This window comes from Phaseolus vulgaris, chromosome 11, assembly GCF_051622355.1.
Source record: "Phaseolus vulgaris cultivar YP4 chromosome 11, ASM5162235v1, whole genome shotgun sequence".
Taxonomy (NCBI): Eukaryota; Viridiplantae; Streptophyta; class Magnoliopsida; order Fabales; family Fabaceae; genus Phaseolus; species Phaseolus vulgaris.
In genome coordinates, this window is record NC_143508.1 from 52,324,409 (window position 1) to 52,336,650 (window position 12,242).

At 34.2% G+C, this 12,242-nt stretch overlaps 1 protein-coding gene across 1 annotated transcript; it reads right to left on the reverse strand.

Moving 5' to 3' along the window:
* Positions 1-1,993: 1,993 nt before the first annotated feature.
* On the reverse strand, positions 1,994-11,197 carry LOC137818199 (glycoside hydrolase family 2 protein). The gene is made up of 17 exons (XM_068621477.1): positions 10,871-11,197; positions 10,026-10,265; positions 9,645-9,791; positions 9,296-9,374; positions 8,641-8,824; positions 7,942-8,007; positions 7,371-7,616; positions 6,723-6,929; positions 6,305-6,608; positions 6,015-6,174; positions 5,618-5,726; positions 5,390-5,525; positions 5,225-5,280; positions 4,845-5,144; positions 4,581-4,703; positions 3,689-4,378; positions 1,994-2,484 (listed from the first exon to the last, which is right to left on the reverse strand). The coding sequence occupies exons 1-17, from the start codon at positions 11,010-11,012 to the stop codon at positions 2,311-2,313; spliced, it is 3,363 nt and encodes a 1,120-aa protein (XP_068477578.1). The 5' UTR covers positions 11,013-11,197; the 3' UTR covers positions 1,994-2,310.
* Positions 11,198-12,242: the final 1,045 nt, after the last annotated feature.

Consider the following 12,242-nt stretch of genomic DNA (forward strand, 5'->3'; position numbering starts at 1 on the left):
GAAAGAATTTTTCTTAAATTTTATTGAAAACAAAGGCTATCCTCTACCGAAACTTGTAAAATTCGCCCTACTTTCGGCAATTTTATTTTGGGTTCGTATTGCGTTGAAAAAAATTCACACAAGTACTTTCATATGTTGTTTGCACCCAGGTAAGGAGGCACGTCCATAAAAAGATCACAAAAAGAAGATGCGGGAAAGAAAAACCATGACGTTTTGTTTTCGGTAAACCAGTTTTGTTCACTCTCGGTATGGGACTTACTACACCTTACTCCTTGGCTATTTTGGTCTGAAATCTTTACCGGACATTCTTCGTTGTGTCTACTGAGTTTTTGCTGAGATTTGGAGTCCCAAATTCATCCCACAGGATTTGCAATAAATATTTTATTCATCACTGCCAGGGTCGAAAGGAACGTTAGTTTGTGTGTGAAACTGTTTGATTTTTTTTCGTGGGTGAATACTCATCCGTTTGACCTAAAATTTCTCGCATTTTGTCCCAAATTCAGTCAAGATTCTTTCATGGAATTGCAGGAAAAAACTATTTCGGGAGAATTTTTCATAAATATTATTGAAAACAAAGGCGATAAACTTGTAAAATTTCGCCCTACTTTTTTCATTTTTTTTCTGGGTCCGTATTGCGCTGGAAAAATTCACACAAGTACTTTCATATGTTGTATGCACCCAGGTAAGGAGGCAGGTCCATTAACAAATCACAAAAAATAAAGATACGGGATAGAAAATTCAGGATGTTTTGTTTTCGGAAAACCAGTTTTGTTCACTCTCGGTGTGGGACTTACTAAGCCTTACTCCTTGGGTATTTTGGTCTGAAATTTTTACCTGACATTGGTTATTCTGTCTATTGAGTTTTCGCTGAGATATGAGCCCCAAATTCATCCCACAAGATTCGCAATAAGTTTTTTATTTATCACTACCAGGGCTGAAAGTAAGATTTGTTTGTGTGTGAAACTTTTTTATTTTTTTTCTAGGTGAATACTTATTCGTTTGACATGAAATTTGTCACATTTTGTCCCAAATTCAGTAGAGATTCTTTCGTGGAATTTCAGGAAAAAACTACTTCAAGAGAATTTTTTCAGAAATTTTATGCAAAGCAAGGCTATCCTCTACGAAAACTTGTAAAATTTCGCCCTACTTTCTGCAAAAAAAAATTTGGGTCCGTATTGGAAAAATTCTCACAAGTACTTTCATATGTTGTTTGCACCCAGGTAAGGAGGCACGTCCATAAACAAATCACACAAAAAAATACGGGGTAGGAAAGTCAGGGCGTTTTGGTTTTGGAAGACCAGTTGTGTTCACTCTCGGTGTGGGACTTACTACACCTTACTCCTTGAGTATTTTGGTCTGAAATTTTTACCAGACATTGGTCATTGTATCTATTGAGTTTTGGCTTAGATCTGAGCCCCAGATTCGTCCCACAATATTCGCAATCAATTTTTTATTTATCACTATCAAGACTGAAAGGAATGTTCGTTTGTGTGTGAACTTCTTTGATTTTTTTTCCTAGGTTAATACTCTTCCATTTGACCTAAAATTTGTCGCGTTTTGTCCCAAATTTAATCGAGTTTCGTACGTGGAAGATCAGAAAAAAACTATTTTGGGTGAATTTTTTAGAAATTTTGTGAAAAACTAAGTTATCCTCTACCAAAACTTATAAAATTCCGTCCTATTTTATGTAATTTTTTTCTGGGTTCTTATTGCGCTGGAGAAATTAAAATTAGAGGAACCCAAATTATGGATAAAAAAATTATGGGGCTAAAATTATAATTTTTAACAATTTTACTTTGGACTTTTGTCTCATTTTGATTGTACGATTTATCCATTAAAAAAACGTTTCTTTGGTCGATCTCATGAACGAAAAAGGATTTGACGAATTACCCAAATTCTTTAAAAGGAAAACTTGGAACCCAAAACAAAATTGTAGATTATTTTTTTTTCCTCTCGGGCCCTTGTGATCTCATAAAAATACATAAAAATAAAATTCAGAGTGTGGAGATTATTTTCATTCATTTCAGTGTTACTCATCATCAAATAAGAACAACAAATCAGTTACAGCACATTAATTAAACAACTTTGGGAATTTACCACTTTGTTCCGATGGACCAATTTTGTAATACAAGATTATATTCACCTTCCACATTATTAAATCAAGCTTCCAACTAAAATGATTGCATGAGAGTGTTTCTTTATATCAACAGCTTTGAAGTTTCTTTGGAGTAGTTCTTTGTAAACATACCAGTCTTCTGTCTTATTCTACATTTTATTCTTGGATAGAATAGAGTCATGTGATCCAAGAATTCAAGAGTTTTGAAACTGGGATTTGTAGATGTCATACCCAGAAGTGTCTGGAGTTACAGGACACAATCTAACAGAGAATGAATATGACACAGGAGGAATCAAATAATGATTGTGGACACATGGCGACCAACTATCATCTCCACCTAATCCCATATGCTTGTGATCCAGATGAACCTGAAATACCATAAAACATCCAAGATGAGAAATTCAATAGTAATATCAAGGGTAAAATATATATAATTTATTGTATCTTGCATGTATACATATCTTATATATTTAAGTATATGTTATTTTTTAACGTTTATGAATCTTACGATTTATGATAGGAAACGATTCACAATTCAGAATATCAGCTCTCTGATACACTACTTCAGAATATCAGCTCTCTGATACACTACTTGTATCTCGATTCAAATGTTTTAGGTCCTTCAAGATTTGGTGGAAGTTTATTTTAGTCCCTACAGCTTAAAATCAGTGGTTTTGGTTCTATTTCTTTTTTTTTTCTGAAAAAGGAAAACTTATATGTTACTGTGAAAAAAGAGACCTGTGCACAAGATGTGCCAAAATCTCAGAGATTGCCTTATACGTCATTTTGCCTGGACCAGAGAAGGAATCCACCACATTTTAGAGATTTAAGGACCAATATAAATTTTACCAAATGTTCACCGACAAAACATTTTACCCTGGTTAATAAGTGAACTTTAAACCTAACTTAACATGATAAAACCGGCTTATAAGGTGAGGTTTGTACCACTTATATACTATAAAATGTCTTAATCTATAGTCGATGTGGGATCTCCAACACACCCCTCACGCCGAGGCTACCAACTTGTGCGTGAGACTATATATTATGGCTGGTCCGATTACGGCTCGATAGCAGATGACCTAATAAGCTCAACAAACAATCGGTAGGATAGACTCAAAATGGTTTTGATACCATGTTAAGAAGTGTTCACCCTAATAATAGTTTCTATGAAAGTTGGGATAATATATAAAAAATGGTCATATTTCCATCTCAGTAGAATACTACATGTCACCATAGCCGGTAACAGTCAAAACAACTAATTGTACATGAAGAAATTCAGGTCACAAAGAACAGACACAACCACAATGCACTCACATGCAGCACAAATAAATATTACATTTCGTATAGTTGCAAAAGTGTCACCACTAACACAAATTTCGGAAAACATTGAACCCCAGTTTTCTGCTTGACATCTAAACATTAACACACCACATTTACACCATAAACTATAGCCTTATTCTAATTTGCTCCCTGAACAGTCATCACCATATATTGATGGATTCAAGCGCATTTTACCATTTCAAAAACAGTGGAAGAAAAATGTACAGAAATATTGATGCAAGATATAAATACCTCAATGCTATCTCCTTCAATGAGCTCTTCATTGTGTGTGGCACGGGCAAGTTCTGAGGTGCTATAGTAGCTTGCACTCATTTGCATGGGTGGAGAGCTACCATACCTAGAAGCATATATTCCAAAACCATTTTTGTTTCTGAATGTTGCCCACCTAACATCTGCCCTGCCAGAAGATTCCCCAGGAAAAATATAAGGAACATGCAACTCACCAACATTATGTTCATAGACTGCAACTTGGGCTGCAGCTTTTCGATCCGGATAACACTCAAATGGTCCTCTTCCATACCAAGTGACTAGATCCAATGATTTTTCCAAATTTAACTCAACTCCCACGCGTGGTAAAGGAGGGAGATCAGGATTTGGCTTCACTTGGCATTCTATAATAATATCCCCAGAAGCATAAATTGTATATGTCACTTCTGTAGTATATAGAACCTTTGACTTGTCTTGGTTAGAGAGAGAACCCTCTGCACCCTTTGTAACACCAAGAAAAACCACCAATATTCTAACCGAGTTTTCGGTAATATTTTGCACAGAACAGCTCTCAGCAATAAAGTGGAGGCAGTCCATTCCGGCAGCTTTCCACCTGGTCAAATAACTGGCTTCCTCTCCTCCTTTATCATTATCTATAGGAGCTCGCCAGAAACATGGGAGGATGCCCTTTTTCAAAATATGTACTCCTTTGACCTAGCATTATCATCATCATAATAATAGCTGTAAAGTCATACAAAAATTTGAAGAGGCATCATAAAACTTCTATTGACTAGGAAACTTAAATCATAAATGTTCCAAAAACTATGACATGTTTTACTCTTCAAACATTTCAAAACAAGTTCCAATTTAATCAGGCATTCAATGAAACAATGATAAATTCAAAATTCAGATTTACCTTCCAGCTTTCAACTAAACCTGTTTTAGTATTCAATGTCAAATCCCAAACATCTTGCTGTTTGACTATGATTGTATCTCCTAGTGTTTCAGCAACCAGAGTGCCACTACTAATATCAATAGCCTGAATACAACAACCATTCATGAAAGAGAAAGATTCAATTTAAGCAATAACAACATATAGTATAACTACTAAACCTCATTACTTGGCCCTAACAAGAGGTATGACTTGGTTCTAAAATAAATCGAAACGTCATAAAATTACATGCGGAAGAATGCTTCTCCTGGCTGGCAATTGAACTTGAGCAGATGAAACAATATGACCAGCTTCAACCCAACGTGTGGAGTCCAAAAGTTTAAACGTTAAAGTTAGGAATAGTTCTTCTTCTGATGATGAAGCCCATAGAGAATACCATGGACCTGATTCCCAATCAACAGCATAACTACTCTGGGGCTTTATAGGGGCAAGGTCCAAAGTACCAGATCCAAGGTTATATCCATTTGCAGAAATATACCAGCTGGACTCCAATCCTTCAGTTGTTTGAAAAAAATGAGTATTTTTTATCTGCAAAATAAAAAACAAAACAAAAATTATCAAGACAAATTTGACTAGAGAAACATAAAATACAGATAAACTATGAGTACCTCCAATTTCCCTTCATTTAAAGCCACCTTGATTGGCTGGTACAAGTACTTAACCTCTGAAACAAAAGGCATATTCATGAAGCATGACTAATGATGTAAACAGAAGAACGAATTGTTACTCCTACAAGGTTGTGTGTGCAATAATGAGACAATCTGTCAGTTTACCATGTAAAACCGGATGAGGAGTTCGATCAGGAAATGTGAGCCCATTCAAACAGAAATTCAAATCATTGGGAACATCCCCGAATTCACCTCCATATGCCCAATGTTTTGTACCATCTTCATAAACTTTAACCAGCGCCTAAAGCAAAGCACAAAATTGAGAGAATTAAGACCATGTAAAATAAAGTTGATCCTTCATCAACTTGGTTACTATATTGAAGAACCACTCACCTGATCAACCCAATCCCAAATAAAGCCTCCTTGGAGTCCAAATGTGTTGTCAATTGCTTCCCAATATGTATGAAGATTTCCATTACTGTTTCCCATTGCATGTGAATATCTGTCATTTTTTCGGTCAGCAACAAAAGGAAGATTTTAAATATGTGAAAAACAAATGGTACCAGCAGTAACAAAGATACAGAGAGGAAATGCACCAATGTTATCTTAGATTTATATCACTAAGAGATATAGATATTACATAACCGGGTGAGAAAGTTATGTGCAAGAAAAAGACCCTACTACCTAGTAGGCCATTTCTTTTGGACATAACAAATAAAAATCGATATAATTATCTATAACTGAAAACAAAGTCATACTATGTTGTTGATGCAAAAATATGAAATCATACTCGCATAGTATCAGAGGACGTGTTTCAGTTGGATCATTGGCTATTTTCACCATATCCCAAACACGCATATACATAGGACACACAATATCAGTGCATGGAGTCCTAGATCCACCTCCTTCATAATGTAATACCCGCGATGAATCTCGTCCACGAATCCAACCTGGTGCATTGACAAAAAGAAAAAAGAATTAGCCAGCAATCTTTCAAATAAAATGTAACAGCAGAATAAAAAAAAAGTTACTTCAAATATGTATATGCTAACTGTAAGTGAACCCAAGTGCACTATATACCAGCTAAAGCGAAATGATTTGTTCCGAATCCAGATTCATTCCCTAATGACCACGAGATAATGCATGTGTGATTTTTATCTCTCTCAACCATGCCAATCACACGATCCAGCATTGCAGATGCCCACATTGGTTCCAAAGTAGGATGCTTGAGATGTTTAGAATAGTCAAAACCATGCGTCTCGATATTGGCTTCATCTATCATGTACATGCCAAACAGATCACATAGCTCATACCAACGTGGATGTTGGGGATAATGGCTGTTCCTCACAGCGTTAATATTATTTTGCTTCATCAATACCAAATCCTGTAAGCACAGCAATTATTACTAATTAGTGTCTGAAAAAATACGGCATTTGGCCGTCAAATAAATGAACGGTACTGACAATTTTATTGAAGGGCAAAAAAAGATTAGCAGTACCTTGATCATGCAGGATTCTATGTTTGCCTTCCCCACTTGAGGATGATGCTCATGCCTGTTCACACCTCTAATTACAACAGCATGTCCATTAACAAGCAGTTGTTTGTGGGCTTTAGATACTTTTCTAAATCCTACTGGACATGATTCACAGTCAACAACACGACCAGATTGGTCTTTCAAGACAACAACTAGAGTATAGAGGTATGGCTGTGAAAAGGCAAAGAAAAATTATACATGAAAACGACATAGGTAGAAGATCAATAACAAAAAAATATCATTTGAAGCTTTAAGAGAATCAAAATATGTCAAAAGCTTTCAATCACAAAGACAGGTCTTGTCTTGATAAATCATCATAAAACCTTTTCATAGGAGTTTAAGAAACTCCATTCAAAAACTTTATCTGTCTATCACTCAATGGCTATGAAAACAAAAATATGCCGTAGATAAAAAAGTGAATGAGAGAAGGTAACGAGACAAGAAACTCAGGAGGCATTTGCAGTATTACAGTTGTGGGTAATCACTTGACAAAAAATCTTAATAACTACTTCAACATTATTTTTCAATAGTAATGTTATGTAACCATTAGTTTGCTAATCAATGAATAAAATCCACCCAAACACATGAAAAAATATGATTGAAATTTCTTACTTTCTCTGCAGACCAAAGCTTTGGTGATTGCAGTTTCCCCGTAAGCACGTAGCCATGAAACCCTAATGTCGGTGATGGTGTACTTGATGGTTGGAGCTTTATGTCTGCCACATTAGATGAAAGGAGATCAGCAATGCCCTCAGAGGTGTACCAGCTTCCAGAATCAAACAATGTAGCTTCTATAGAGTAGTCTGTGAGAACATTATCCTTGGATGTCTCTTTTAATCTATCTATTTTTACTTCAACCTGGATTATGCATGAAGTTGATATTATATCCCAAATAACAATAACACAAATAAAATAAAAAGTGCTGTTGTAATATCAGTGATACAATGGGGCAATGATGGTAGAATAAAGAAAACAATGGTAAAATTTACTGTGAAGAAATACAGAACATCAATTCATTTATAAATTTAGAAACTGCATTTCACTTTTACAAACTCAACAACAAAATAATAGAGACTTCAATATAATCAGATTTTGGTAAAATCCTCCACAAGACCGGTTACGGATGCATAATAGAATTATGACATGAAAAATAACAATAATTTAACAATGTATTTACACTTACCAGTATATCTGCATAAGAAAAATCTTCAGCGAGATTTGATTTGAAAAAATAGTCAGTAACAAAGACCTACACACAAAATATTTTGAAAGACATTAGCATCAAGCATGAAAAAAATAGTCAAATGGCTGAAAATTTGGACAAGCTATATTCAATAAAAAAACTAGATATAAATATACATGTATATAATTCTCAAAGTTGAATTCTCTAGGTTATTTAAATGATAAATTAGGTGCATTTATGATATAATCTAACTATTAATTTATTCTACTAGAGATTATATAACCTAACGCTAATAAAAAATGACAGCATCTGTTAGGAACCAAGAACTGAAAACAGAAAGAAAAGAATGACTTTCATTCAATAGAATGAAAAGAACAAGAAATAGGAGAGCACTCTATCCTCCTAGGGTTTCCCCTTCACAAAGAGCAATTGCTCAAACTACAAAATTAACATCCTTCTTCCCCTATTTATATATGACTAACACCTCAAGTAAATAACTCATTAACATTCTAACTATCTTAACTAATTTCTCTTTTCCTTGTATCCTTCCTAACAGCATCACACTTTGACTATCATATGTAAAAAATAAACATTACTGACTTCCTTTTTAACCTATATACACTAACTTAATTATAATAAGAACACATCATAAATGATATCAAACACTAGTAGGTGAGGAGAAATTTAGTGAAAACAAACCTCTGGCTTTGACATAAGAAGAACATCACGGTGGATGCCGGATAACCGCCATTGGTCCTGGTCCTCAAGGTAAGAGCCATCACTCCATCTATACACTTGAACAGCTAGAACATTCTTAAGATCTGAACCACATGGATGACAAAAATCAGTGATTTCGAACTCTGCAGGTAGTCTGCTGTCTTGGCTGTCCTTGCAAAATAGAAACAAGAGTTGAGTAATGCCAAAGCTTCATTTATATTACCTTTGGTATTCTTAAATATTATGTAATAAGACACTCCACTCCATATCCATTAAAAAACAGGCCTAAGCCTTTTCATTTTAGCATGAACACACTACTAAATTTCAGATGTCCAGCTATGGATTTGCAATAGAAAAGACAAGATAGTAAATGAATATCTAATCATTAGATGACAAGTGTTTTATTCATAGCCAAAGACCACGGTTACCAATGTATTATCTATTTCATAGCATACCTTCTTCCTGGCTTGCATTGCTTTGAACATTTGATCATCTATACCTTTTTACCCCCACCCCCTCTCCCTCCTCACATCATATATGCTAGAGTTAAAAATACAAAAGAAAAATACTAACCAGCAAGTACGTAATCATGTTCAAGAGTGTATGATCCGAATATCAGAGAGAGAGAGAGAGATACCTATATCCAACAGGATGCCCATTTATCCAAGCACAAAAGGCAGAATCAACTGCTTCAAAATGCAACAAAATTCTTCTACCTACAAAAAAACCAATCAATGTTCCAAAGAAATAAGCATTCTAAACTAAAAAAAATAGCATGTACTGGTGGAGATCTAAAACCAATGGGAAAGCACTATATACTTCACAAAAACAGTATTATATAATGCTTTCGTAATTACATTTGAAGTACAATGCAGCGACATAAACTGAATGAAAACAAGGGAATGGCAACACCAAATTCCTCAATAGTGTATGTCAATCCACAAAACAAAAGAAAAAACAGCATAAGGAAATTCAGCAAGTCATACCCTCCCATTCTTTAGGAATTTGGAAGTATGTTCTGTAACAGCCAGTAGGATTTTCCATTGGAATGAAAGGAGGATCTACAGGAAATGGATACACCACGTTTGTATATATAGGAATGTCAAATCCGTGTAACTGCCAATTCGAAGGAACTGTCCAATTTTGACAAAACATAATTAAACATTGATTAAGATATCAGCACTGACTAAGAACAGAAAATGACAAAAACCAATTCATCATCAAAGCAAAATAACAGCATTCACCACTACAACAAACTCTATTGTAAAGCAAAATTTAGAGAACATGGTGAAGAAATTAAGCATACATAGTGAGGAAATAATACACAGTGAATGCAAAGGCGTTTCACAAATAACATAAGCACTTACCAGGCAAATTTTTCCACTCTGAATCATGGAACTCAGTTTCATAAAAATTAGTAGGGACATTGCTGGGCCTGTCAGCGATGAAGAATTTCCAATATCCAGACAAGGACTTAACAAAAGGCAAATCTTTGACCCAAAATGCAGCACAATCAAGAGACCCCTGAACAGCATCATCATTCCAAACAGCAGACTGGGAAACCAAAAAATCCACTTTGTTCCGTTGATACCAATATTTGAGAGATCCTACACACATCACAAAATTCCAGATTCCCATAACAAAACCAAAATAGAAGGAAATCCATAACAACGTAAACTCATACAAAACCTTTACAATTTTTTGGCGGTAAGCATCTACTGAAAAACTACAGTGACTGATTTGAACTTCTTTCGTGTGCAATGAACTATTGATTAAATCACAACACTTAATATGAGAAGCCAGCATTATATACCCGTACATAATTTACTTAAAACATTTCATCCAATAAAAAATATAATAGATAAACTCTTTATGAACACAATAATAGAACAAATTAAAAAAAATGGCAATTTTCTCTCAAATAGCCTAAAAAATGAACTTTTAGAATATACAATCCTCGCCTCATTTTCCCAAATCATTTCATTCAGCTGAACGTTACAGCCATTTATCAACCCCCCAATGGAAATTAGAATAGAAAACTCTCATGAATGGAATAACATCTTCAAAAGGGCAACTAAAAAATACGAACTTTCAGAATACAACCAATGTTTTTCCATCTATCTAACAAACCCAAAACATGAAATGAATCCATTTTCGCGTAGAATCCATCCCAGTAAACGAAATGGAAAAAATTTGTTGATGAGAGCGAGACCTTCTAGAGAGTCATGGCAGTGCAAGGTGACATGAGGGTCCCTTTTCCTCCACTTGATGAAAGAAGGATCTTCCCACACTTTGTAACCATTTTGTTGAGTGAGGCTAAGAGGTCCAACAACAACCAAAGAAGAAGAAGCCATCAACACAATTCACAAATTTCTTTGAACTATTGTGGCCAAAGCCAATGGAGTTATGGTGGCAAGTGATGATGATCTGAGGAGTGATTCTTATTGGAGTGGAAACTCGGAATTTGTGTGGATTATTTCCATGAATTTATTTCAAAAAAAAGACATTTGTAAATGTTCAATATATATGCACTTTCAATAATGTAATAGTTTCTTATATTTTTGGTTAATAAAAAAGACTAGTGATATAATTATAAACTTCAAGACATTTTTTTTTTGCAAAATTCAATAACATAATGATGTCATGTTAAATGATAATTCACATTAAATAAAAATAGGAAAAAGATTATATACTTAAAAATAGATTTTAAGTTTTGTACTAATTTAATTGATAAGTTTAAAAATTGAACTTTTTTGTTTGTAAGGAAAATAGCACTAACAATATAAATATAATATATAACGGTGTAGCGTAGGTTATTATTATCACTTAAGTCTTTAATTCGGGACTTAAAAGAAGTTGATTTTAGGAGCTTAAACGAAACTCCTATTAAAATTTCAAAAGTTATTTAAGTTTTCTATAGTTTCAGATATTTATATGATGACAAGAAGCAAATTTAATCATTTTTTTAAATGCAAATTCTCTTTTTTAAGTGACTCGTGAATGATTATGACTCATAAATACATATTTTGGTGAAAACTTTGCAAACCCATAAACAAAAATGGGGAAATAGGTGTCTTGACAACGTAAATTTTATGCTCACACCTCATGACAAATCATAGTGTATGACAAGTTTATTGCCTTTTACATCAAGAATGATTTTTTATTCGTTAATCGATTAAAAGTGTTTAATATTGTCTGTTCATAACCATTAAATTTATTAAATTTCTAAGAATCAAATAAATGTAAAAATAAAAATAGGAGAAGTAATAGCTTTACAATTGAGGAATTAAAATTGGAAGGGAAAAATGGCACGTGGATTTATTGAGGAAACAAGTGGATATGGATCCCACATGTTGATAGTGGAGGCACCATGATTGTTGCAGGTTGACCACACCATACAAGGTTTTGGTATTGGTGGCAGCTGGTACATTGAGATGGAGATGGAAATGAGGGAGGAATGAAGACATGGAGAGCAATCTAAAACTCTAAAGCACTAGAGATTAGTTTTCAAAATTGTGCTTTTTTTTTAAGATTCATCTAGTACATTTATTTTGTTTTCGAATGGGGTTGTAATTAAGAAAAAT